Source organism: Rhineura floridana, chromosome 1, assembly GCF_030035675.1.
Source record: "Rhineura floridana isolate rRhiFlo1 chromosome 1, rRhiFlo1.hap2, whole genome shotgun sequence".
NCBI classification, from domain to species: domain Eukaryota; kingdom Metazoa; phylum Chordata; class Lepidosauria; order Squamata; family Rhineuridae; genus Rhineura; species Rhineura floridana.
The window spans coordinates 221935838-221962340 of NC_084480.1; the positions used below are offsets into that span (position 1 = coordinate 221935838).

Here is a 26503-nt window from a genome sequence, read left to right on the forward strand (position 1 = left end):
AATAAAACATTTCCATGCAATCTGGAGGGATAGATGCATATAGTGTTTAAATAACAAAAATCAGAAACACTTTGGCTATAAATAACTTTTCAAATATCTCACACAACTAGCCCTGAATCACAATCTCTCACCAAGAAATAAACTGACTAGCTAGTTGAACCGCCTAAATTAGGCCAGGAGTGACAACTGGCACCCAGATGCCTGAATCTACCCTATACTGTGAACTTTAAATGAAGGAGTTAGTGACAGTAGAGCAGTAAAGTCAGTTTCTCATGAGTTCACTGCTACTTGTCTGAGGAAAAGTTAATGTGGGATGGGAAATGGAATAGCAAAACCCAGCTCTGCTATATAGCCCTTCTTTACAGGCACATGGAAGGCACCTCCCCTCTCTGAATTTTGCAGTGTACATACCTGTTTATTGGAGAGAAGCCATATTTGGCTCAAAGGGTTTGGGGTTTATACATTAGCTTCACAGCTTCCCTGTTTGAGAGCCATATGAGGAGTATTCAAGTCCAGGCTCTCAGTGTGATCTGCTGAAGAAGACTAGGCAGAATACTTTGAAAGTGAGCACTGCAGAACATTCATTTTTCATGCACACTTAAAATGTTGGAACTACCCAAACACTTTGCATACACTATTTGCTTCTTCTCTCAAAAGAGAGCAAATGGGAAGCTATTCCATGGCTAGCAGTAGGATGAATCTAAGGGTATTGGTTAATATGGCCCAACCAATAGGATCCAATCAAGATTGTCCCTGTCTTCTCTTTCTTGGGAGGTGAACTAATTCAATTTTTCTGAGTTTTCAGTATGGGAAAGAAAGAATATTCATTTTTTTTAAGCCGACTGGAATGACTCAGAGCATTCTACATTGTACTTTCAAAGCAATCACTAGCAATCTGCCCATACGATCATTTTCTGTTTTCTCTTAAACATCCTGAGAAAACACATCACCATACTGGTATTTGGAAAGTTACGATGTGTCATTCTGGCTAAGGTTGTGATTCTGCAGTACATAAACGTTGTCTCTGAAATTTAGCATTACAATTTGGTCAACCACAAGGCAATTAAGGTAATAAAAGAACTGTAATAACACTGGACATTCAAGGGCAACATTTACACACAAGACCCGTAATGGACAACATTAGCTGCCGGTATTAGAACAAATGCTGGTTTCTTTTGGTACTTGAAAGCAAAAACCACTTATACAAGGACTTTTTTATTGTTTGTGTCTGGGCTCTCTAAGTGAACAATATAAACAGAGATATTCTTGGGTCCTTATGCCACTCTAAACTGATACCAAAAATAACTGATTGCCTGAGCATGCACAGATACATGCACCCCACTGAACAAGGCTAAAGGTTCTCCTTAGAATGGCTGCCAATTAGCTACTGGGCAAAGCTCAAGGTGCTGCTTTTGGTTATAATACCTGAACTATCATCTCACCCACTATATACTCAGTCCATCACTGCACGCTGCAGGTGAGGACCTCCTGCAGATACAATCTTATCAGGAGCTCCATTCCACACGATTTAAGAATTGGGCCTTTACTGTTGTGGCACCTGCCCTTTGGAATTCCCTTCCCTTACAGGTGTTGTCTCTGTTGTCTTTTCGGCGCCTACTGAAGACCTTCCTCTTTCAACAAGCCTTTTAAGTAGAGACCTTTAACCCAGTCTGCGTCTGTATTGGAACTGTTTTGAGATGTTTTTGTAGTTTTATTGCTTGTTGTTTGGTGCCCTGGGCTCCTTTGGTAGGAAGCATAGAATATAAATTTAAAATAAATAAATAGAATGAATACTTAATTTCACAATTAATCTGATTGTACATAAAGAATAATAGCAATTTACAGCGTAACCCTGGACATGTCTACTCAGAAGTTCAATGGGGCTTACTCCCTCCTTCCAGATAAATGGACGTGGGGCTGCAGCCTTAAGTTTATTCAGCAATATTCCCTATGTAAAATTATTGTGGGGAAGCAGTGAACTGGTGTTTTCTATCCATATGTGCATTAGAATAAAGTTGAAATGTGGAGTACAAAAACCCATAACTGTGTATGTATGCATCCGTGCTTTTATTTGCAAAGAGATATATTCAAGACCAATCAAACTTTCTGAGAGAGTAGAAGGTTCAACTCGAATAGTCTTGGATTTTACTGGCTTCAATTAAAATTCACTGGAACTTTTCTGGAGTTAAGTGGGCTATGGATTACAGCCTAAATAGTTTTGAACACAAAAAGTGTCAAGTTTTTGTCTGAGAGATGTTGGTGCGTGTGTGTGCGCATGTTAATTTCCTTGAGTTTCTGACAGGGATGGAGTTTGGTACCTGGTTCTTATCCATTTGAATTCTGACAGTCCGGCTTTCAGTACTGATCCACCATTTTTTTGTTCCCAATTGCCAATTCGTAGTTTTTTTCCAGGAAAAAGAATAACATAATTGCTAACAAAAATGCTAATGAACCTGCTTATGCTGTAGGCACTTCTTCTACCATTGTTTCTCTCTTTAAACATCAGTCAGGCAGCTAATTGCCCATTAATTCTGTCGCCTGCCTCAGGCTAACTGCTATGCTGCTTAACAAGGACCGTTTCTCCCACCCCATTTTGCTATTCTTGTTTTGCAGTACTTTTGATTGTTAATGGTTATCTCCTACACAGGAGTTAAGAATGTATCAGGCTACAGGAAAGCTGATTATGAAGATAGTAATGTAAAATTTGGAGATTTTTTTTTTTAAAAAAAAACATACGAAATGACAGCAGCGACCCGCCACAAGAATTCAGTGCTGGTCCAAAAACAATTCAGATTATCGAATATGATTCAGCAAATATTCTCCTACATCCCTACTGACCGATTCTTCAGCACACATCATCCACACATTTTCAAGGTTTTTCCATAACCATGAAGGCTATGTTGCAACCCTTCACAGCTCTCTATGTGCATGTGGACAGAGAACTACATGTACAGTTCAAGGCATCACTGAAGTTTCTACTACACTTAACCAAACACACAATCCAATTTCAAATTTAAAAAATATGACTTCTCAGTAGTTCAAGTTGCAGCACAAATTTCAGAGACCTCTCTAGCTGCATGTGTGTTTCTCCCTTGCACACATTTATTTATTTATATTTATTTATAGAATTTATTAGTCGCCCATCTGGCTGGCTGTCCAGCCACTCTGGGCAACGTACAACATAGGCATATAATACCTAGACATTGAAAATCTAAAAACAATGAAGATAAAATCTAGCCCACCCCAAAAGCCTGCCTGAAGAGCCAGGTCTTCAAGGCCCGGCGGAAACTCATCATAGAAGGGGCATGGTGGAGATCATTTGGGAGGTAGTTCCACAGGGTGGGGGCCACAATTGAAATAGCCCTCTCTCTAGTCCTCACATGCATAGCTTTATAGGATTATAGGCTTTAAAAAAAGAAAGACAGGTAAAAGTGTTTTAAAATGATAGGGGTCCTGGACAAGTTACCCATTTATATCAATCTGGGCTTGTCTAAAAACAGTTAAAAAGTTTTTTTTAAAGTTTTAATTAAACATTGTGCATACTGATTTTTGCTTGGTCCCGATCATTTTATTTATTTATTTATTATTTGATTTATATCCTGCCCTTCCTCCCAGCAGTAGCCCATATCTAGGGTAGCTTCTGTCTACATGCATTTCTGAAATACTTTCATTCCAATCTGTTTTGGAAGGAGGTTTTAAGAAGAATGGAAAACTGGCATTTAACTCAACAGGGAAGAAGTAGATTCCACTTCACTAAGAAAGGGAGAAACGTTATAAAAAGAAATCAAATGTTACAGCTAAGTATGGAGATGGAAGACAAGAAGAGCCAAGGGAGAGGAAAACCTTAGGCAGTTACCTGTGTTTGGGTGGAAGCTAGGGCAAACATTTACTTGTCTTTTTCTTTTCCAACCATGTAAATATTTTTAACAGCCAGATTTGGGCAGACGGGTGTTTTAAATCATTCTTTTAAAAGACATGACTTTTTCTTAAACTTAACGGATAGGAGTTTTGTCTCTGAAGACTGGGCAAACTGTAGTTCTAGAGCAGGGGAGAGAAGATAGGCACGTTCTCCCCCAAGACTTTAACCTCCTGTTTGCCACAGAATTTGATCCATTCAATGACTTCTCCAAATTATCTGCCAAGAGGAAATAACTTTCCTGCACAGGGAGTCTGGGAATCCTAGAAAACAATCTTAAATCCATAAAATAATTGCAGAGTAGTTTTACTGAGCTGTTCAGTTCGGTTCTGATTTTTATTACAATGTCAACAAGTTTTTAATTTGTTTTAAAGTTTAGGTTCTTAAATCTAAGTAATATACAGTAGATTACAGCTTGCTGGCAAATGCTACTGTGAGGAAAAAAAGAAAAGAAAGTGCACATAAAGGCAGTTCTACGTCTGACATTATAAGGCAGGGAGCAGAGCCAAAAGCAGCCACTAGCATAGCTTTCCCAGTCTTGGCGAGCTTTAGGGACTGCTCATTTATTGACATCAGTCGCTACGGGATATATTTCTCTGCTCTTAGCCAATCTCATCTGAAGAGTGTAATTAAAAAAGAAATGTCTTAATATATAATTTCTTACCCAAAAACATTTACAGATGTTAACTAGGAGGCAATCCACAAAGTAGAAGTGCTCTGTCACACAACTCCCATTAATTCAGGCAAGCTTAGGCAAGCAAAGTTTGTGTGTTTGTGTGTGAATTGTGTTCTTTACTGCTCATGGCTGTGGGTTGACTTCCTCCTTATCAACTTTGTGGAGGCTTCTAGGACCTTACTTTGAAAGAAGCAACTATTTCCTATATGTGAGGGGAAGGGAAACTGCAGTTGATGTATGTATGTATAATGTATGTATTTTTAAAAAACTTGGCTGGCTTAAAAATTACAGCCAACGTCTACATCTTCCTATATGCTTTACAGGCTTCAGCCCTCCTCAACATTCCTGCAGAAAACAAATTAAGTAGCATCCTGTTCTGACTTCCAACAAATAAAATAAGTTTGACTGTATTCACGATCTATTTTCTATCAGTCTTCTTGGCTAGCTTCTTTTCTTTCTTTCTTTTTTTCCCTTCAGGTGCTGTTAAAAGCATTTATAGAGATGCAGCAAACAAACTTTGGAAAGTGATGGACTTTATGCGTATACCTGGCATGAGAAAGCGATAGCATAAATGGAGGGGCTTTATAGAAGTTCTTGTCCCCAAGGAAATTTAAAGAGGGGGTTCCTCAGATGGCTGAAAACTGTGCAAGCAGACATCTTTGTTTGTGCTGACTGCACACGTGTCGGTCCGACTTCTGCAATGTTAACTGAAGTGGAACTTTTCTCTCAGAGCCAAGTACTTCATGATTTACACAGCCATATCAAATATCTCTGGAGTATCCTGCAAGAAGGTGATGGCTAAAACCTCAGTTGTGACATTTGCAATCCAGACACAGTTGTCTGATTGAGGGCCTTTCCCCCCTTTCTTTCTTTCTTTCTTTCTTTCTTTCTTTCTTTCTTTCTTTCTTTCTTTCTTTCTTTCTTTCTTTCTTTCTTTCTTTCTTTCTTTCTTTCTTTCTTTCTTTCTTTCTTTCTTTCTTTCTTTCTTTCTTTGGTCACTGGCTTTGATTGGAGCCAGAGCCTCCAGTAAATTAGAGGGATTTCTCAATTTTTCTGAGAGCTTTGAATGTTGAGTGTTTTCCGGTACCTACTTCCTGCCATATCTAAAGCAACAGCAGCTGCATGGGCCTGATAGAGATGCATCCCAGGGCACAAATTTTCACAAATCGGGTGGGAAAGAAAAAAAGAAAGAAGACATTTATCCAGGGAGCTGATAACAGGCATACATACAGCATCAGATCTGTTGTTGCCGAAGATAGCCCTCTAGGCTAAGGGCAATGAAGTTAGAAGCAAACCAAACCCTCTGCTGTGACCATGGGAATAGTAAGTTTCCATGCTGGCTAGGATAACAGAGAGAGCCACAGTGCACTTGTCCTATTGTACTGAATATCAAACTCTGATTAGCTAATGTCTCCAAAAAACAGATAAGGAAGGATAAGTGACTCAGACTCTAAGGTTTTCATGCCCTTTCTTTACCATGACTGTGGCTAGTTAGAAAAAAAGGTTTGTATGTTTCCAATAAGAAAAGGCATGGCTGTCTGTGAGAAACATTACAGAACTCAGAAAGATTCCAAATAAATAGCATGAGCATTAATGGAAAAAATCAAGATTTTGAACAATATTATTGTCAACATTTTCTAGGCCACTGATTTCCAGATTGTGGGGACGAGGCATCCACCCAAAGCTGTTGTCAAGAACCTGGAGGTTGAGTTGTCATTCTGATGATGAGCTTGCTATGCTGCTGATGGTGATACAAAGTAACTCAAATGGTAATGCCTTTATACCAATTCATGGCGTGGCCACATTTGGAATCCTATGTGCAGTTCTGGTCTCCATATTTTAAAAAGGATACCAAGGATCTGGAAAAAGGTACAGAAAAGGGCAACCAAATGCTTCCCTACAAGGAAACACTGTAATGTCTGAGATGTTTTAGTTTAGAAAAAGAGCGACTAAGGAGGACTTGGTAGAGGTTTTTAAAAAATCATGCATGGTGTGGAGAAAGTGGACCAACAGAAGATTCATACTATAACTCTGTTTATAGTCTTAAAGTCTGTTTTTATGTTATAGTCTGTAAGTCTGTTTTTATGATGTTTTAAAGTGTTTTTAGCGCTTTTGTTTGCCGCCCTGGGCTCCTGCTGGGAGGAAGGGTGGGATATAAATCTAATAATAATAATAATAATAATAATAATAATAATAATAATAATAATAATAATAATATCCAAAGTTATATAGTTATCCAAAGAAACTGACTGGCAGGAGATTCTGAACACATAAAAGTTACAACGCATAACTAATTTATGGATTAGCTACCAGAAGAGGTGGCAATTGCCAGGAGCTTATATGGCTTTTGAAAAGGGACTAACACTAGATAAACTCAGAGAGTAAGTCTATCAGTGGCTACTAGCAAACTCCAGGTCCTGGTCACAATATCCACACCACACATTTAAAGCACTGTTATACCACTTTAACCATTATAGTTTCACCCAAAGAATCCTGGGTATTATAGTTTATTAAAGGTGCTGAGAGTTGTTAGGAACCCCTGAGCTATAATTCCCAGCACCCTTAACCAACTACAGTTCCCAGGATTCTTTATGGAAAGCCATGACTGTTAAAGTTGTATATTTTATATGTATGGTGTAGATGTGACCTTAGATATCAACACGAGTACCAATTGCTGGGAAGCGACAATGGGACATATTCTGTTTGTAGGCTTCCCAGAAATTTCTGACTGGTCACTGTCAGAAACAGTACATGGGCCTGAATGAGCCTCTAGTGTGATCCAAGAATACTGTTACTAAGTTCATCATCATCAATTGCCTGAAAAATATACCACATTTCCCTGCAAAGATTTCTAAATTGGCTGCGAGGTTTCGAGCATGTGCTGCTTGGAGTTTTAGTTTGGAGGCAAGAGAAAGTTGCAGATTTTGAAGACCAAAGACAAAAGCCACAAATTGTCCAGGAAGCTTTCATACTCCTCCCCACCTGCCTCACAAGCCATACATTCTGCAGTGGAGAAACAGGCAGCCTCCAAGGAAATCTCCCAGAGCAGGTCTCAAGCCAGAGGGAGAGGCAATACAAATCCTCTACAGTCAGCCATGCCTGGGTCAAACAGATGCTATTACTAAGCAAGTGATTGTGCAGGAGCCAAAATATGATTCTGAAAATGCATTCCCATTTTGAAATTTCAAGTACATTTCAGCAATCAAGAAGAGTTTCATTTGAAAATATAGTTTTAAAGTAATACACTTCAGAGCATATTTTAACAGTGGCTCCTGGCTTGGGCACCTAGTCTGATAAAGGTCAACCACCTCAACGTAAGGAATGCTTCAATCAATCAAGGAGCTGGGTTCATATTGTCACAACTTTGCTACCCTTCCCTCACTTTTGATCTGTGAGCTCCTCTGAATAACCACTGTGGTAGAAGCCAGCAGGGATTGGCATAATTTGGCACCAGCATGGGCCATTGCTGACATCCCCCTGGACCTGTTGCTGCTTCTCTTCCTTGCCTCTAGCATCAATTTGATAACCTCCCCTCTCTTCCTGAAGTGGATGAGCAATGGGGAGGGCAGGGAACAGCAGCAGTTGACAGCAACAGCAGTGAGAAAGATATGAGCTTATTGAGGGAAACTGTAGAATTCGCTCCCATAAGATAATAGAGATGGCCACCAACGTAGATGGTTTTAAAAGAGGATTAGATAAATTCATGGAGGATAACACTATCAGTGGCTATGTCCTACCTCCACAGTCAGAGGAAGTATGCCAGTCGCTGGGAATCATAAGAGGTGAGAGTGCTAACGTACTCAGATCCTGCTTGTAAGAGGAGCCATAACTGGTTAATTCTCTATTCTCTTTTGGGGGCTGGCTTTATCCTCTGAAAACCATGATCCTAAACACAATGAACTCTTATCAATAGGATCCAAAACAATTAACTAGTCCAAAGACCCAGTGGGAAGAATGGCTTGGGACAGAATTTGACTTTGAGAAGAAAAAATGGTGCACTGAGAAGATTATTAAAGTAGGTTTTGGTACCAGTCATATATATTTGTAGTGTTGTATCATAGTATATAATTGAGATATCACTGAAATATCCTTGCTCATTGTATAAGATTCACTAACAAAGTTTAAACAAGGCTTCAGGTAATGGCAAAAGAAGTTGGCAGTTGTACTTCACTAGTTGGAGCAGGAAACAGGATGGTATGTTTCCGCTTTTATTTCTGACCAAAGTTTAATCTCAACTGGATTTATGCACATTGTGGGTGGGGGGAACCCAACTGCACGCTGTTGGATGCAGTTCTGAGCCTAGAAAAGTTGCATTTCTGTAGCTTTAATATACAGAGGCAGGAAATGAAAGAAAACCAACTCTAGTTAAAACTCTGTTTAGCATTTCTACTTAAAAGTTCATCATATTAATTCGATTTCTGTGTTTGAGACATCTTTTGCCGGAACAGCACGCAAAAGGGTATTTCCTAATTCTTAACTCATACTTAAACAGTAGATCTGTAGACCTCAGAATGTTTTTGATACTTCTTTATCTTATATGCACATTTATCTTACATTTACCACTAAAGTGAATGGTTAAGACAAGCAGCTTTCATTTTAAATATTTTTAAAAGTTTGAAATGCAATACTAGGATGATTTTGGTCTAGAGGGACTTAATATTCTGTCTCAAAACTTCTTGGTGCAGGTGTTTCCCCAAATAAATGTTAAACATAGCATTAAAACTTGTGTGGGTGGTTATGTTCTCTGCTTTCAGTTTCTGTTGTACTAGCACAGGTTTCCCCCCATTATGAATCTGAGAGTGTTAGATGCATGCCCCAAATAGTAATATACAAAATGTAGCAAAACATTAATTGCGCCAGTATTTTGAGACATATTCATTAACTTGCATTTTCCTTAAGCATCTTCTCCAGCACTCTTTTCCAGCAATTGACTGAGCAAGCCACAAGTCTCATGTGAGCAACTTCTTAGATCTAGCCCATAGGTTGGACAGCAGTTTATTAGTATTTCTTAAATTGCCATTAACCAGTTTTAAAGCCAACGCTGTTCCCATCTGCATGATACATTTAAAGCAAGATACCATTTTAAAAAACTCATGGGCTTCCCCCAAAGAATCCTCGGAACTTCAGTTTAAGAGCTGAGAGTTGTTAGGAGACCCCTATTCCCCTCACAGAGCTACAGTTTCAAGAGCTCCCTGGGAAGATGGATTGTCTGTTAAACCACTCTGAGAATTGTAGCTCTGTGAGGGGAATAAGGGTCTCCTCACAACTCTCAGCACCCTTCACAAATTACAATCCCCAGGAAAGCCATGGCTTTTTAAAGTGGTGTGATACTGATTTAAATGTATAATGCAGACGGGGCTTATGAATCTGACTCATTTTGTATATATGGACTTTCCTACACAGAACTGATTCTAATAAAATATTTTGGGTCGTATTCAGACTTAGCCATAAATACTTGTCATAACCCCCCTATGCATGTCTAAGCCTGAATCCAATCCTTTGTTTTGTTCCTTATATGTATTTTATTCTTTATAAACCCATTCTTTATAAACCCATTATTCCTAGTAAAGAAAATTTGTTTTTCTCTTCAAACATTTTTGCTCACTTTATTACACTGATGACGATGATTGCCTTTTCTCTTACCCCACTTAGGTTGAGAAGCCACAGAGAAATGGGACTGTACAATTAGGTGCTTTTATGAGGGGATAATATTATGCTCTCTGTATCCACAGGATGGAAGCAAGGTGTGGCTGTCACAAATTTGGGAATGAAGAAATAACAAATGGAATATGGATGAGCAAAGGAAATGGGTCCCTTTGTGAATTTCAACAAATGTTATCTCTATTCTTGATACAGGATGCTAATACTATACGTAAGGACCACGCCGCAGTGACAGAGCACTTGAGTTACTTGCCAAAAGTCCCAGGTTCAATCCCTGGCATCTCCAGGTAGGACTGGGAAAGACCTGCAACCCTGTTGCCAGTTAGTAGAGACAATACTGTGGCTGCCTGACTGGCAAGAATCCTTTCAGATAAATAATATTCTCAAGCGCTCTTCTCCCAAGCTGTCACCCTGATCCAGCAAAGGTATATAAGTACCGAAGCAGACTCGGTGCACTCTAGCTGGATGAAATATGCAAATTTCCCTTCCCAGTTAAACATCTGGAGAAGCGTAGGCCGAGTTCCTCTACTCAGAAGAGGGAGCAAGAGGCTAGAGTCAGTCCCTTCTGCTACTTCCCCAGCCCTAGTCAAACAGCTGATCAGTGGGATTTTATTTTTAAAAAACAGGGTACATAGCTTAGATGCTTTGCTTATGCTGAATAGCATTTGAGCTCATGCATTTTACCCTTGTAGTTCCATGAAAAACTGCTGCTCTGCCATTCGTTTCGGGGCTTTCTGCTGGGCTCTGCTGGCGGGGATACCACTGGCAGGCCTTCCATCCACCCGGACGTTTGGCGGGCAGAAGGGGGAGGTTTTTGCCGCTGGGAGGCTGGCTGAGCTGGAAGAGGTGAGCAGATGGACACTTCCACTCAATCTAAATCCCCCACCGCCTGGCATTAGGGGGCTGTAGCCTAAGGGAAGGAGGAGCAAAGGAGAGTGAAAAAATATCAGCTAAGACCCAGGGACAGCAGAGCCTGGGTATACTTTAGGAAGAGAGTTATGCAAGTATCCTGCTTCTCCTCTATGGAGCTCAAGGTGCCCTCTTTTCATGCTTACAACAACCCTGTTAGGGTGACTACCCCAAGAGTAATGACTACCCCAAGGTTCCCTAGTAAGCATCGTGACTGGGCAAAAAATTGAACCTGGTTCTCCCTGGCCCTAGCCTTTCGCTCTAACCACTATACTACACTGTCTCTCAGTCTTTTTAAATGCTATTTTTCTTCTCTACATTTGTAAGCAAAATAGTCAAGCTAAGCATAAATTCAAATATTAAACCTACAAAAAAGCCTGTGAACAATTGGGGAAACTGGAGACACAGACTTAGAAATATAGCATGCCGACTGTGGCTCCTTGTATCCATTTCTCATAATAAGCTGACAATCTGTTCAGTGGTTGAATTTGTAACCAGTCTTATGATTAAATAAATGTGGCAACAGTTACACATGCCACTATATCCCCACAGACTTATCCATTCTGTGAAAGATGACTATGTAATATTTTGACTTTGCATTGAGATCCAGTTGCAAAACCTACTGGTATTATTATTCTTCTTATAAGCCTGAACCCTCTGATGCTATTCCCAAACCTCACTTCTATTATGAAAACATTTGTAAGCTTTCCTGAATTACATGTAATGCTTTAAAATCCTTTGCAATTCTTTCCCCTGTGATCTCTATATATTTCTGGAGTGCTCAGACATGAACCTCAACTGATGTAATCTTGAGGGGTGGGAGGCGGCTGTCTTACAAGCAATCGAGCTCTTCTGTTTTTTGGATGAGACAAGCATGTAGCCTAAACATACCTATTTTTAGGTAAACGTTTTAATGTGCTGCAACAATCACTGTGTGAGCAGCACAAGCCCTGCTTTCTAGCAGCCACTGCATTAATCTGAAGTTTAAGAGATTTGGGGAAGGGAAGGCTCTCAAGACATATTGCTGGTGACCTCTTAAGAATATAAAAAGAGCCTTGCTGCATCAGACCAAAGGCCTATCTAGTTCTCCAGCCTCACAGTGGCCAACTAGATACCTAGACAAAGCCGCGCAAGAAAAACATGACTGCAATAACACTCTGCCTGTTGTGATTCCCAACAACTGGTATGCAGAGGTATCCTGCTTCGGACACTAGTAGTCACTGAAAGCCTTATCCTCCATGAATTTGTCTGACTCCGTGTAAAGCCATTCAAGTTGGTGACTATCACTAGATCTTATGGTAGCAAATAACATAGTTTAGCTATGCACTATGTGAAGAAGTTCTTCCTTTTGTCCATCTTGAATCTCCCAACATTTAGTTTCATTGGAAGAGGGAAAAACATCTATCCATATCCTTCACACGCTGCATAATTTTTTACATCTCTATGGTGTCTCTCTTTGTCCCCCCCAAATGAAAAATATTGCAACCTTTCCTGACGGGGGGGGTTGCTCCAGCCTCTTGATCATTTTGGCTGCCCTATTCTGAATTGTTTCCATGATATACATTTTGAGGGGTAGTGACTGGAACCCTACACAGTATTCCGAGTTTGGTCACACCCTAGATTTGTATAACAGCATTATGATATTGGCAATTTTACTGGCAATCATAAAAATAGAGGTGGAGCAGGATGGTGCTGAAGTTCAGGCTGAATCTCCTTCCCATCCCATTCCTCCCCCAGGCATCTTGCAATATTGAGTTAATCTACTGAAAGCTACGGGAGGAATCATAGCTCAGTGGTAGAACACATGATTTGCATGCTGAAGGTCCCAAATTCAATCCCTGGCATCTGAAGTTATAAAAGGATCCAATAATAAGCTGCTTCAAAACAGAGGACACAATATGGGATGGACTAAGGATGGGCAAATCTGTCAGTTTTGGTTTCTCTCCATTTCTCTTATTTCCAATCTTCAGTTCTCCACATTTCCACATCAGATTATGATTTTTGTTTTGGAAAAAAAGTCCTCATGAAAATTCATCAGCATTTTAGTGTGAATTTTTCCTAATATATACATGTTTGCAAGCTATTTCCCCTAATATGCTGCATTTTTGTATGCTAGTTTCACAAATCTATTCATTATTATGCACACTTTACCTCAGTACATGCATTCTTTGTACATAATACTTGGCTGAAGAACTGCACTGCAAAATTCAATGAAATGTGACTTTTGAAGGATGGCTGTGTTTCAGTCCACAAATTGTTTCAGAAAGTCTGAACTAGATATGTTTGCCTTTAAATGGATGGAATTTCTCCCCCGTCCCTAGTGTGGACCAAGGGTCTGTCCTGGAATAAAGACAGCTTTCTATGCAGCCTCAGCAGACAATGTTATTTTGATATGCCCGAGAAACCTAAAAATGACATGCAAATAAAGAGGATTATTGTGTTGTAATGAATATTAATCATCTCCAGGAATACATTTTGTTGTAAATACTACTTGTGATATAGTTATTAAAATTAATCTTCATACAGCTAAAGTGATTAATATGCATTATATTTTAAAATGTGATACAAGCCCCTTTTAGGTGAAATAAACACATTTTACATTAATATACACTGTTGGCTGCAACAGGTTTTCAAGGTTATGAAGAGTTATGGCCCAAAACAGTTCTTAATAGATAGTCCAGACAGTGTAAGGCGAGAGTGATGTCAAGCATGTAGCTTAGTCTAAGATTAGGTTTTGGAATGGCTAAGATTAAATTCATATTTTCAAACATTAATGGTAGAGAAATTAACATTCACATTATATTTTCCATTTTGAAATAGAAAAGATGGATAGATGGGGAAATGGCTCAGACGCTCTGCTGAATGCTCTTGAACATTCTGAAGCTAGATTTTGGAGCTGCTTCCCAAGAACACTGCTTTAGAAACCTTTCTTTGTATGATCTCATCTTTCTCAGAAATTTTACACAAATATCTGGAAAATATTCAGAAAGATCAGTTATGTATTTTACAGACATACACTAGCATTATCACACATTTTCTTTGTAGTAATGAGGAAGAAAGATTCTCAGCAGTACATAAACATGCTAGGAATAATTTAAAAAGGTGCAAGTCCCTTCCCTGCCAAATTAACATTAACTGGCAAAAATATGTTAAGAAATTAAAGCGGCTATGCTGCAGACCTGCTGTAGGCAGACTTCAGGCTTGTGGGATATCAATTACATTGGGGGAAATTGCTTTGCAAAAATGTGTGTATTAGGCAAAATAGCATACAAAACTGAGAATATTAGAAGAAATCCGCATATGCAGCAAAGACCATGAGAAGTTACTTTTCAGCAAGGCATTCCATTTCTGCTACCTGTCTTTCTGGTTCCTTGCTTTTCCTGCCCAGATTCCTTGTACTTCTCAGCTTCAATTTGGCTATTTCTCAGTCTTTTGTCTGTCTTCCTAATTGTCTTCTCCTGTCTGGGTTCCTCTGACCTTCTCTCCCATATACGCTGCAGCTCCTTACTGTTTCACAGCCTACCTTCCTGGATTTAGCCACCGCCAATGCATCTCTTTACGTTTGCCTGTTTCCTAGTGATTGTTAGCACTGGGCATTAATCCGAAACAGATTACCAGCCCCAATGCAGAAGAAACTGATCCTCTAGTCCACAAATTTCAGAATGGCCAAAGACAAATACTTCAACTACCCCATGACACTGTAAATGTGTATCTGGCCATAATCCCTATATTTCCTCCCACTAAGCGCAGTGCCACTCATGATGTAATGATCTGCTCTTCATAAAACTGTATGCCGCTATTAGTGCAGCTCCTCACTACATTTGCAAAACTTGCGTAATAATCAGGAATGGCCAAAATCTTGATGAAAGAGACAAGGCCTCTCTCAACTGGCCCCACCTTGGCTACAGACCTACTTTTGAAAAATAATTTATCCAGAAGCATTTTTTGTCAAGACAGGCCAGGTCATTAGAGTAACGAGAGTTTAAGCAGCTCCCACAGTGGCTGTGGACTGATCTGCCAATACTGCACAGCTCTCTGGTGACACTCCCCAGAAATATTTCAAACTAATATCATATTCCAGTGATGAATGCAAGCATGTGAACAATGCTTTCTCGGGACAGAAGGCTCTGTTTCTGCACAATGTAAATTTTCTTTGGCAGTGGCCCAGGCTTATAAGCAAACAAATGTTACTAAAACTTATACACAGCAGGGCCTTATCCACCAAGCAAAATTACAGTTATTTAAAAAACCCTTCCTATTTAGAACGGTATTATGGAAGGAAGAGACTTGACTTGAAATGTGGAAGTGACTCTCACTGGCCTCACTTTCCATTCACTTGCACAAAAGAAATTTGGGCTAAATAACTAAGCTGGCAATTAACTTCACAAAGTTCAGTAATTTGCTTAACTAAAATGTTTAATGAAGAAGGAATATATTGTGTGCATCCTGTTTCATCAATTCTACAGGGCCGCAAGTTACAGTGCACTTGTTCCTTTCTTTTTCTACTTAGCTTTGCTTGTTACCCACCCACCAAAGCCTTGAACATCATCAGCACAAAGGATCCCAACCTCTTTGCACAAAACCACAGCAACTTGCAACACTGCTGTGCACTCCCCTGACCATTACATATAATTCTGAGGGGTGTTCTAGGGTGGGCTATCTGCACGTGCCAAGTGTGGTGAGCCAGACTTAGCCCTCCTTCTGTGAGAATATTTGCCCCAACATTGTTCTGAAGTTACACGTAGCAAGAGACAATTAGTAATGACAGGCAAGCAACGTTTAGGATAAACTCCTTCACCATCACTAGTCTTCTCATTGTGGAATTCCTGGTTTGCAGACCATAGTTTGAAATTCTTAGTATTAGAGTTAATCTTAAAGGAAGTCCTGCATCTCCAAATGCCTATCTGATATCTCTGTTTGGATATCTTGTCACCATATCAAACTCAGCTCACCTTTATTCCTAAGCCTTCCTCTTTGCAGTTGGTCACTGTATCCATTGACATCATCACTATCCAGCCTGTTGACCAGGCACAAAGCCTTAGCATTATCTTAGATTCTCCTTTGATCCCCATATTGAACCTGTCGTCAATTTATGTAACATCTCTCTATACAACATTGTGAAAAGCTGTTCCTTCATCTCTGTCTCTTCAGTTAAAACTCTGATTCATCTCTCTCCCAGCCCACCTCCCTTGACAACTGGAACCTTCTTTGCTTATATATGTGTTCACTTTTTTGGGGGGGGTGTTCTTTAATAAATCCCTCGCTTGGTCTTCCCCCATTATCCTAACATACTATCAAGTATACGTGGTCCTTATTTAAACTGTGGTACCCCTTTGTCAATTGTCACAGGGGCTGTAACTAAATTGTTACTAAATTGCAGGATACAATGAGTGTGCCAAGACTTGGACAGCTTCACACAAGTGACCTTGATTCTTATGTAAAATGGGTCTACAGGGAATGAAATACAACAGAATGCCATGAGGCTAAACGGGCCTCCATCTTAGAATCATCTGCATCATCAGGAACTGGAGATTGGGGACTTCCGGGAAGGGTGACTTAGCCTGTGCTTGCTTTTGAGACGGGCTCCTGCCTCAAAAGAAGCTTATTCAGATATATCAGTCAGATTTTTTTTTTTTTTTGACTGATTAAACTTCTCCCGGGTAGGGAGAAACGAAGAGATTAACCTCAAGCCTATTTTTGTTGGGACGACCAGATCTCATTAATTTATGGGACGAGGTCCAGCCGACGAAGGTGGGACGGATTTTCAACAACAAGCTCTATCTGATAAAGCGAACGTTCATCTTATCTTCTAAGAGAGAACGCACTAACAGGCAAGCACCCTTCTTTCTATATTTTTCTTTTACTTGACTTAAATTGTTGCTGTTTAAAAGAGATTTGCCAGATTGATCGGTTTTTGACATCTCACTGGGGAGCCATAACTTCTCTCTGCTACTCACTAATTAATAGCTTATCTCTGTTTTTGTTGCAAAAAGCTGTCCTGGATTTGCATTCTAAAGATATACACAGAAGAGGGATTTCTATTCCAGATTTTTATTTTGAAGAATATTATATTGTCTGAGACTACTCTCTTTTTGGTCTATTTTATTTTGACGAATCTGTTTCCTGACGACCGCCATTAATTGTTTCGATCCTGGGAACTGCATTTTGTTTACTTAAGCATGGAGAGATAAGGCTGTCTGCTCTGTTTATACTGTGATGTCACCAAGTTTGGAGTATTAACCCAATTGTTGCTGAAATAAGAAGTGGTTTTCCTATATTTTTCTTTTAAAATGGCAATTAAGAAAGTGGCTGAGAATCTGGAAATAACTATGTTTCAGAAAATAATGGATGAGATTGAGATAACGAAACAAAACCTGCGACAGGGTTGTAAGGAGCTGAAAATTGAATTGAGTAAAATGAAGCAGGAGATTAAAGATATAGGGGTCCCTGTGAGAGAGGTGACCCTGGAAGGGGTCCCTGTGAGAGAGGAGACCCCGGAGATTGGAACAAACGTGGAACAGGAAAAAGATTTGGAGTCTATGGACTTTAGAAACAAAATCTATTGTTTGGAGACACAGGAGATTAAAGACATAGGGGTCCTTGTGAGAGAGGAGACCCTGGAGACTGGAACAGGGGTCCCTGTGAGAGAGGAGACCCTGGAGACTGGAACAGGGGTCCCTGTGAGAGAGGAGATCCCGGAGATTGGAACAAACGTGGAACAGGAACAAGATTTGGAGTCTATGGACTTTAGAAATAAAATCTATTGTTTGGAACTCAATGTTATCTCTGAAGAAATTAATGAAGATTCTAGAGATAAAGTTATCAATGGCATGGATAATCTTCTGGACTGGAATGATGTGATGGAGCCCAATATAGAGAAAATCTATGGAATTAACTGCAGCCATGTGACAATGGAAAAACTTTCAAGAGATGACCCAGTGTATTTTGAAAAAAAGAACAGAGATATGATTTTACAGCAGTATTTCAGCAACCTATTCAGAATGGATGGCAAGAAAATATTTGGGATAGAGGTAATTCCCATCAGACTCTTACTATATGACTATGGCTTTGACAGCAAGATTATTATGGAATACTGATAATGGAAGATTGGATACTGAAATTACTGGACTTAACAAGACTACTGAAGTTGGAAGATGGAAAATGGAACTAATAGGGATAATAGAACAATGGCTACTGAAATTACTGAACCTAACAGATTCTGATGTGATGGATTAATTGAAATGTTTATTTTGACTATGGTTATGACAATAAGATTATCATAATTAGTAATGAGATGGATTAATCGATATGCTTATCTGGAAAAAAAAATTGATAGATATATTTCTTAAAGAATTGAAACCTCTCTTTGACTTTTTGTGGAAAGAATAAAGTAATGTTTATGAGATTTGATGATTAAGTAAGATAACTACTGGAGGAAAGTGATTTTATAATATGACTTAAGAGACAGGATTGTTATATATTATAGACTTATAACTGATTTGATCTTTGACAAATGGGAAGTCAATATTTTACTCTTTATTTTTTATTTTTGTTTCTTTTTTTCTTTTTTTTTTTTTTGTTAACTATTTTTGATTTTGTTTTTTGTCTTTGAATGTTTTATGATTTCGTCTTGTATGTTTTATGAAAATCTGAATAAAAATTATTGAAAAAAAAAAGGAACTGGAGATTGTCTGTCTCATTTTCCTTCATCCTTTCTTATTTTCCTTTATTTCCTTTTGCCTTCCACACTGCAACAGGGTACAGAGAGAATGAGGAAGGAATGGGATGGGGATGGGCAAATTGTATTCTGACTAGCTAAACCAAATGAATATACAAAACACATTATAACATATGGCCATAACATTTGATGAAAATTCCAATACCATTGATACCGCCCCCCGCTGCCAAAATAAAATGAAGGCCAGGACGATATGGGAGACTGGAAGTAATTGCTGCACCTTGCAACATCTTTGCCTCCCCCAAAAGTAGCTCTTTGAGAGGCTTCTCAGGGGAAGTAGCTTCACAAAGCTGGTAGCTGCAGCAAAAAGGGAAATCTTAATATTGTGACCTGACCCAGTGGGGTTTCATTTAATGGTCTACCACTCAAATGTAGACATTTAGGTCCATTAAAGGTTTGACCCTAATGAATTATTTGAGTTCTATATTTTCTCTCCTATCCATCAGATCTAACCTTCATCCCCAATGTTAGCGACCCAGCATGTTTCACCACAGTAGTATGTACGCTTTCAATCATCATTATAAATGAGGAAGGGCCCTCAACCTGGGCACTCAGCCAGTTTTACTAAAACTTTCCATGAGGAAAGCCTTTTGTTTTCCTCTGGAGCTGCTAGACTAAGCCAAAAGAGAGGAAGAGAGGGAGGGTAAGGGTAAGAGGGGGGCATTATGGAGAGCTTGAAATCCAGTCCAGTGTGCTGACAGTATTACTGGGCTTTGTAGAGTACCTGCATGTTGTTCTAATGACATCTGGACTACTGGAAATCAGTGAGCACACTCAGAAGTTTTTAAAAGGCATAATTGTGGCAGCAGCAGACTAAACTTAATGCCTCAAGAGCCAATCACTTTAATCACAAAGCTGAGGCGCATGAAAAAGGATACATTTCAACGCAAGAATAATTCTGTCTGGTATAGTTCCTGTTCAAATAAACTATATGACCAAATCATGTGCATTTCAAATTCATACAGAAATTTGAAATACATATAACACCCCCACCCTTCCCAAACATATGGTAAGTAGAGGCAACAGAAATTACTATATGCTGTATAGGAGAAATATGGGCATGTCAGACATCTAACAGTTCGACTGAGTAAGCAATTCATGGAAAGGACATTAGCAATAGCTCATATCTCCATAACTTAGAGTTTTACTGCAAAAGTTATTTTTAACAGACACCTTTTAAAAGGGAGGTTAACCTGCAGCTTTCAATAACACTGTGCCTGCAGTTTTATCTTTTTTACATACTCATGTAAGAGTTTAATACTCCCAATTTACCTTTTTTAACGAAAGCAGTTGAAATGTATGCATTCATGGGCAAACTGCTATAAAATACAGCTGCACAGAGACAACTACAAGGGGTGCGCATGCGCGTGCGCACACACACACTCACACACAAAATTGAAAATGATTGGGGAATCTGTGGCCCTCCAGATGTTGCTGGATGAAAACTCCCATTATCCCTGACTACTGGCCTTTCTGGCTGGGGCTCATGGGAGGTGGAGTCCAACCACACTTGAGGGCCGTGGGTTTCCCATAGCTCTTTTAGATAAGGCTATCAAATCAAGCCCTTAATTATAAAGAAAGGGAAGGAAATAAATGCATAGTGCAATAAAAAACCCCACATTTTAGTTCCTAAATTCCATTTTCCGAAGTTGTTTCCAACAACTGGCTTGATTTTCTGAGACAAATGGTGACACTGTTTGTACTGAAATATTATGGAGTTAGGTAACTATAGGCACAATCCACAACTTCAGAGCAGTCCTGTTAAACTGAACAGGACTGCTCTTGAGTTGCAGCAAGCAGGCAAGTAATTTTGGTCTTCTGCTACTGGAACCTCTTACCTCAGACATGGTAATTTCACTGAAAGCGAATGACATTTATACTCCAATATTCAAAAACGGTTCAAAGAATTTGTTGTTATGTGCCTTCAAGTCAATTACGACTTATGGCGACCCTATGAATCAGTGACCTCCAATAGCATCTGTCATGAACCACCCTGTTCAGATGTTGTAAGTTCAGGTCTGTGGCTTCCTTTATGGAATCAGTCCATCTGTTGTTTGGCCTTCCTCTCCATTCAACTCAATGGTATTAAGCATGTCCATGTTAGATTATGGCTATAGACAAGACTAACCCTATTGGGACAAAAGTTTTTGAGGGTAACTATCCTAGAGTATGTATTTTAGTTACATTAGAGTAGTTCTTATGATTTAGCAATCCACTGGCAATTTAAGATGCAATCCTAAATACATTTACCTAGCAGTAAAAACCATTAAACTAATTTGGACTTATTTCTGAGTAGACCTGGGACAGTGAATGTTATACTGGTTTTGAAATTTCTGTGAAAGTAAAAACTACATTTTCTTCTCATCACCATTACTACATAAGAAAAGAACAAAACAGCAACAGCAGCATTACCAAAACATACATTTTAGTTATATATGGCCCTAGCATATGAACTTTTCCCGATACAATATGCCTTGCCTGAGTAGGAAAGTGGAGAATGTGCAGAATGTGTGATTTGGGCTTCCAAGTAGCTGTGACAGTATCTAAGGACAGTTAAAGTTACACATTGGTTTTGGGGATGGTTTTGGGCCTTGGTGACCCTGGTGAATGACTTATGCCAGGGAATGGACAGGAGAGAACTCTGTTGGTTTTCCTGAGTGGCTTTTGATATCATCAGCCAATGGTATCTCCTGGATCAACTCTCTGGGTTGGGCTATGGAGGCATGGTGATACTGTAGTACCAGACCCTCCTGGAGGGTTGACTCAGAGATTAGCACTGGGGGACTTTTGTTCCACCACATGACCATTGATCTATGGGGTACTTCAACTTCCATTCTGTCCACCATGCTATATAATATCTATATGAGACCCATGAGAAATCATACAGAGGTTTGGGCTGAATTGTCATCAGAAGGTGGATGGTACTCCTTTCCATCTGCTCATCCAGGGCAGCCGTGGACCTTCTAAACCTTCAGCTGGTACAGCAACTGTGTGCCTATCTACAGATGCTAGATGTTGCATCAATTATTCACATCACATCTAGATTGGACTGTTATGTGCTCTATATTGAGGCTGCGTTTAGAAACTTCAACTGGTGTAAAAGGTAGCTGTCCAGTTACTGGTGGATGTCAGGTGGTAAGGTCATATTACACAGATTTTGTATCAGTTGTGCTGGTCGCCAGTGCATTTCTGGGCCCAATTCAAAGAACTGGTTATTACTTTTAAAGCCCTGAACAGTTTGGGACCAGATTACCTAAAGGACCACCTGCACCCATATTATCCTAACGAGATCCTGAGAGGTCTGCTTCATTATCCACTATTGAAAACAATCAGGCTAGAGGGCACTTGTAACAGGACCTTCTTAGCAGTGGCCATGCAATTAAGGAATTCATTTACTACAGGTATCAGGCAGCTCCTATCCCTTTTAACAGGGCTTGAAGACACATTTCTCCTCTATAACCTTTAATGTAGGGTCATAAATAGTGGGTGCTTATTGAGTTGTGGCCAAGTTTTATTGTTCTCTCTTTGCTGGTTTTGACTTTATTATTATTGATTGTATATTTTAGATGTGCTTTATGAGTTGGGTTTGTATCTTAAACATGTTGTAGGCTGCTTTGTGGAGGCCTTCCTCAAAAAGCCAATTATAAATCCCTTAAATAATTAAATTAAATTAATGTTCCCCATACAAAGGCATTACCAGGAATGTTAAAACATATTGTAAGGAGACTTTCATTGTCTAAACTAGTACTTAAAGCAATGATCTTCAGCACACATACTTGGAACTAACTTCTATAGTTTCATGGATCTTACTTCAAATATGTGTATTTTGGATAACCTTTTAAATGATTTTGTTTGTAGTTTAGGAATACTATAGTCTGTTAAGAATCAGAGGTAGCATTCAAACAACCATACAGTTTAATTAAGCCAAGTCTTTTTGCATGCACATGCAGCCCTTTAATTCTTACTCTGCTGTGAGTCATAATTAAAGTAGGAATAAACCATAGAATCCCATTTTGTCCAAACTGAGAAAGTATGGTTACCAGCTTCCAAACAAGCCAGGATATTAAACCAACTCAAACTGTTGTTTAATATCCTGGCTTGTTCCAAAGATATAACCATAGTTTCTAGGGGTTGTATCCAATGAAGTGATTGCATGAGCAGAACAATTTCTGCTCATGAAACAGAACCTCTCCTCCCCCTTCCCCCCACATGCCCCATACCTCCAAATATGCTCTGGGAGTCCCTCCAACCCTCTGGAGCAGATCTGGGTGTGGGTGTGTGCAGGGGGCAAATAGTGGTGGGAAAGGAGAGGGAAGAGAAGTTCTGTTGCACAAGCTGAAGTTCTGCTCGTGCAATTGCTTTGTTGGATTCAACTCCTAGTTTGGACAAAATGGGAATCTATGGTTTATTCAAGGCTTCCTGATTCAATCGCAGCTCACACAACAGGAGGAGTGATTTGTAGGCTGCCTTTTAGGGAAACCTCTCATATGATCACCTATGTTCAGGTGACTGAAAGCAATATTAGACTGCCAGTCAAAAGTCAAGATGGTTTTATAAGTTTAGAATGTTAAATGTCCCTGCTTTTAAGAGCTATCATTATTTTGTTGCTGTGTTTTTCTTTAAAAATTATTTATCAACCTGTTCAATGCAACACTGACTAATATCTTTCTGTGTAGAAAAGTTGGATCATCAGTTACTTTCCAGGAGTCTCTTCCTGTTGGTGCTGACGTGTCACTTACAGAGATAACCTCATTAAATTCTTTGATGTTTTTAATGGTAGGAAATAACTTCACAATAGAATGGCATTGTGCTGCAGGAATCAAAATACACAGAAGGAACATTAATAAGATTGATAACCTAAATGACCTCCCTTTGATACTGAAATGACCAATTTGACTTTGCAAAATAGGAATGTTAGAGAGTTTGCGCATACTTTGTGTAGCACAGAGAAGAAATTTTAAAAAGTTGACACTTGAACAGTAGCCAAAGATCCTGCAGCTTCAAGAACAAGTGTGGTTGTTAGCCAACCACAGAGAATATCCTATCTGTTAAGAAAAGCCCTCCAAACTCTTAGCCATTTTAGAAATATTTTACAGAAGACAGGTCGTGTCTGTGTTGATATGCACAAGATATGCATAATCTTCACATATGTAGGAGTAGCCCACTTTGGTGTAATTTGATGAAAGTCCATATAAAAAAACGCAAGCTTTAGGTGGAAGATTCTAGAAAGAGTACCATTTTTTCTGCTTTAACTTCCAAATCTGTATATCATGTAAAAAGGAAACTAAGCAATGGAGAGTATTCTTTTTGAGAGATGGAATGAATTAAAAATTCTAAAGAAATCCTCAGATACTTTGATATAAGAATATGCAAATAGTTTTCTTCAGTTTTTCCTTTGGGGTTAAATTAATTGTTTGCATGCAATTAATTTTTATTAATGCAAAAATTTACATTGTATATATGAGTACCATATTAATACCAGTTGTAGAGAGCTTTGGTATTAGTCACAAAACATTTTTTATTGAGTCAATTCCTTATAATATTGCTATTCAAGCTTTAAAATTCTAACTTTTAATCAGAATTTAGGAGGGGTCATACTGCTTAAAATGGAACTAATACAAGCTTTTTAAAAATAAAAATTACAGTAAATTGCCTTTTGTGATTGCTTTCTCCCACAAGACTAACATAGCCATAGTTTCAATAGAACAATGACTTTGAAAACAATATCTGTTCAAAGGTCTTTCTTTATCATGTACCATAGTGCATTCATATAAGGTTTTGTGTCATTGAAAGGGACCTCATTAACTAAATAAGGCAAATGTTCATAAGAACTACCAGGGCTGTAAACACCACATCACAATTCAGTGAGGTAATAAAATTCCAAATTTTGCCCTTTATTGTGCTGAAGGAATAAATCTCTTGGAGTTTGACAAATTCACTGTAGCATTTTAACAGTGCAGTGGTGCATGCAAACAAAGCTGTGCGATACACACATACTTTTAATAAAAAGACAGCTACACATTTCCTGTAGAAAGTAAGGAAGCTGGAAATGTAAGGGGGGGAAGTCACCGTAACTTCAGATGTCAGAGAGTTAAAGACACGATTTGGTTTATAATTTGGACTTAACTGAAATAGAGCAGCTTTGACATTTAATTCCAATTAGGAGGCTTGCACACTTCAAAATGCAGGACATGACAGACAGTGGATCAATTCCAAATCAGCTTTCAGTGCCATTCTGCAAGCCACTGGCATAGATATAAGCCAAGACCATATGGTTAAGATTATTGCAATGTAGCTAATGGACATGCGGATACTTCAGCAATGACTAACAGTATTTTAACTTTTAGATTATACACTTTCATTATAGGTGATGACATTAAAGAAATCTTTCCCATACAGATGTCACTCCAGCAAAATTCAGCACCATTCCACCAGGCTGTTAATTGGCAGCTTTCCCCATCAGAATGCTTAAGGAGGTTCAGAACTCAATGGCACATCAAAATGGCTGAACACAAACCTCTACATCCTCAGAAGACTTACCATCGTCCAGGTATAACTGGTCCAATTCCTCAGGCTCTCGCTTGATCGTTACAGGAATAGGGGCCAAATTATGATTATTGTCCTCATGCAACTCGGGCAACGACAGTGGCTGATTTGCTGGAGATTCATTTCTTTGAACATTCGGCAGTTGCTGCTGACCCATTATGGATGAGTGAGTTGGACTGCAGGACTGCAAATAGGTTGGCTCTTGGGTTACAGATGGAACTGGAGAGGAGGGACTGTTGGGATAGAGTGTTTGTTGGTAACCAAGGGAACAGCTACTGCTCAGATGTTGACTCACCTGCGGCTGCAGCATGATGTGAGATGACTGATCTGGAGAGCTTGGGTGCACAACTATAGACCTTGGCACTTCCTGTATGGTGGGGACACCTCCAACCGTCTGCTGAAGTCCTAGGTGGCTGTGGCCTGGGTTGGTGATGCACTTGTAAGCAGGAGAGGAAAGAACATGCAGCTTAGGACTTGAGCTGGGAGACGATGACATCACAGTGTTTCTCTGCTGACAGGAAGTGAAGCCAGCCACAAGGCATGAGCCAGGATCAGGAGGCATCATGATCTGTTGGCTGTAGTATGATTTGGAGAGAGGGCTTAATCCTTGGTTCCTTGGTCCACAGGTTTGAGCAGGCTCATAGTCATCAGTGGGTTCTGTTTTTATAACTGGAACTGTTGAAAGAAAAAGAAAGTGCTTTAAATAAACATGGAGTTGCACAGTGGTATGATCAAGTTGGCTTGTGGCTAGGATACCCTTTGCAAAAACAAACAACGTCTTGAATAAGACTCTGTGTGTCCTTTGCCTGGTTCTCCCACCCCATACAAAATATGAATGAGTCATCCGCACAAGAAAGTCACAGCTGGTTCTAATATTGAAAAAGACTATTTTCTTTGGACTCGCCTCCAGAATCTAATGTGCTATAAAAATCTATTTGCAAATAGCTGCACTGCAGTAGAAGCTCTGGACCCAAGGGCTCTATGGATTTGTAGTAATCAAAGGAATTTTTTTAACTTGGATGTACTACCACATGTCTACTGCTACTGATGGCCCATT

General features: G+C 39.3%; 1 protein-coding gene across 3 annotated transcripts in view; it reads right to left on the reverse strand.

Moving 5' to 3' along the window:
- Positions 1–26503, reverse strand: part of NFATC1 (nuclear factor of activated T cells 1) — a 205727-nt gene that overhangs the window by 22949 nt on the left and 156275 nt on the right. For 2 of the 3 annotated variants that reach the window (XM_061594032.1, XM_061594021.1), the window contains exon 9: positions 25441–26121. In XM_061594032.1, the coding sequence (XP_061450016.1) occupies positions 25441–26121 (681 nt within the window). The remainder of the gene's footprint in view (positions 1–25440; positions 26122–26503) is intronic. The other variant, XM_061594038.1, reaches the window with a different exon arrangement.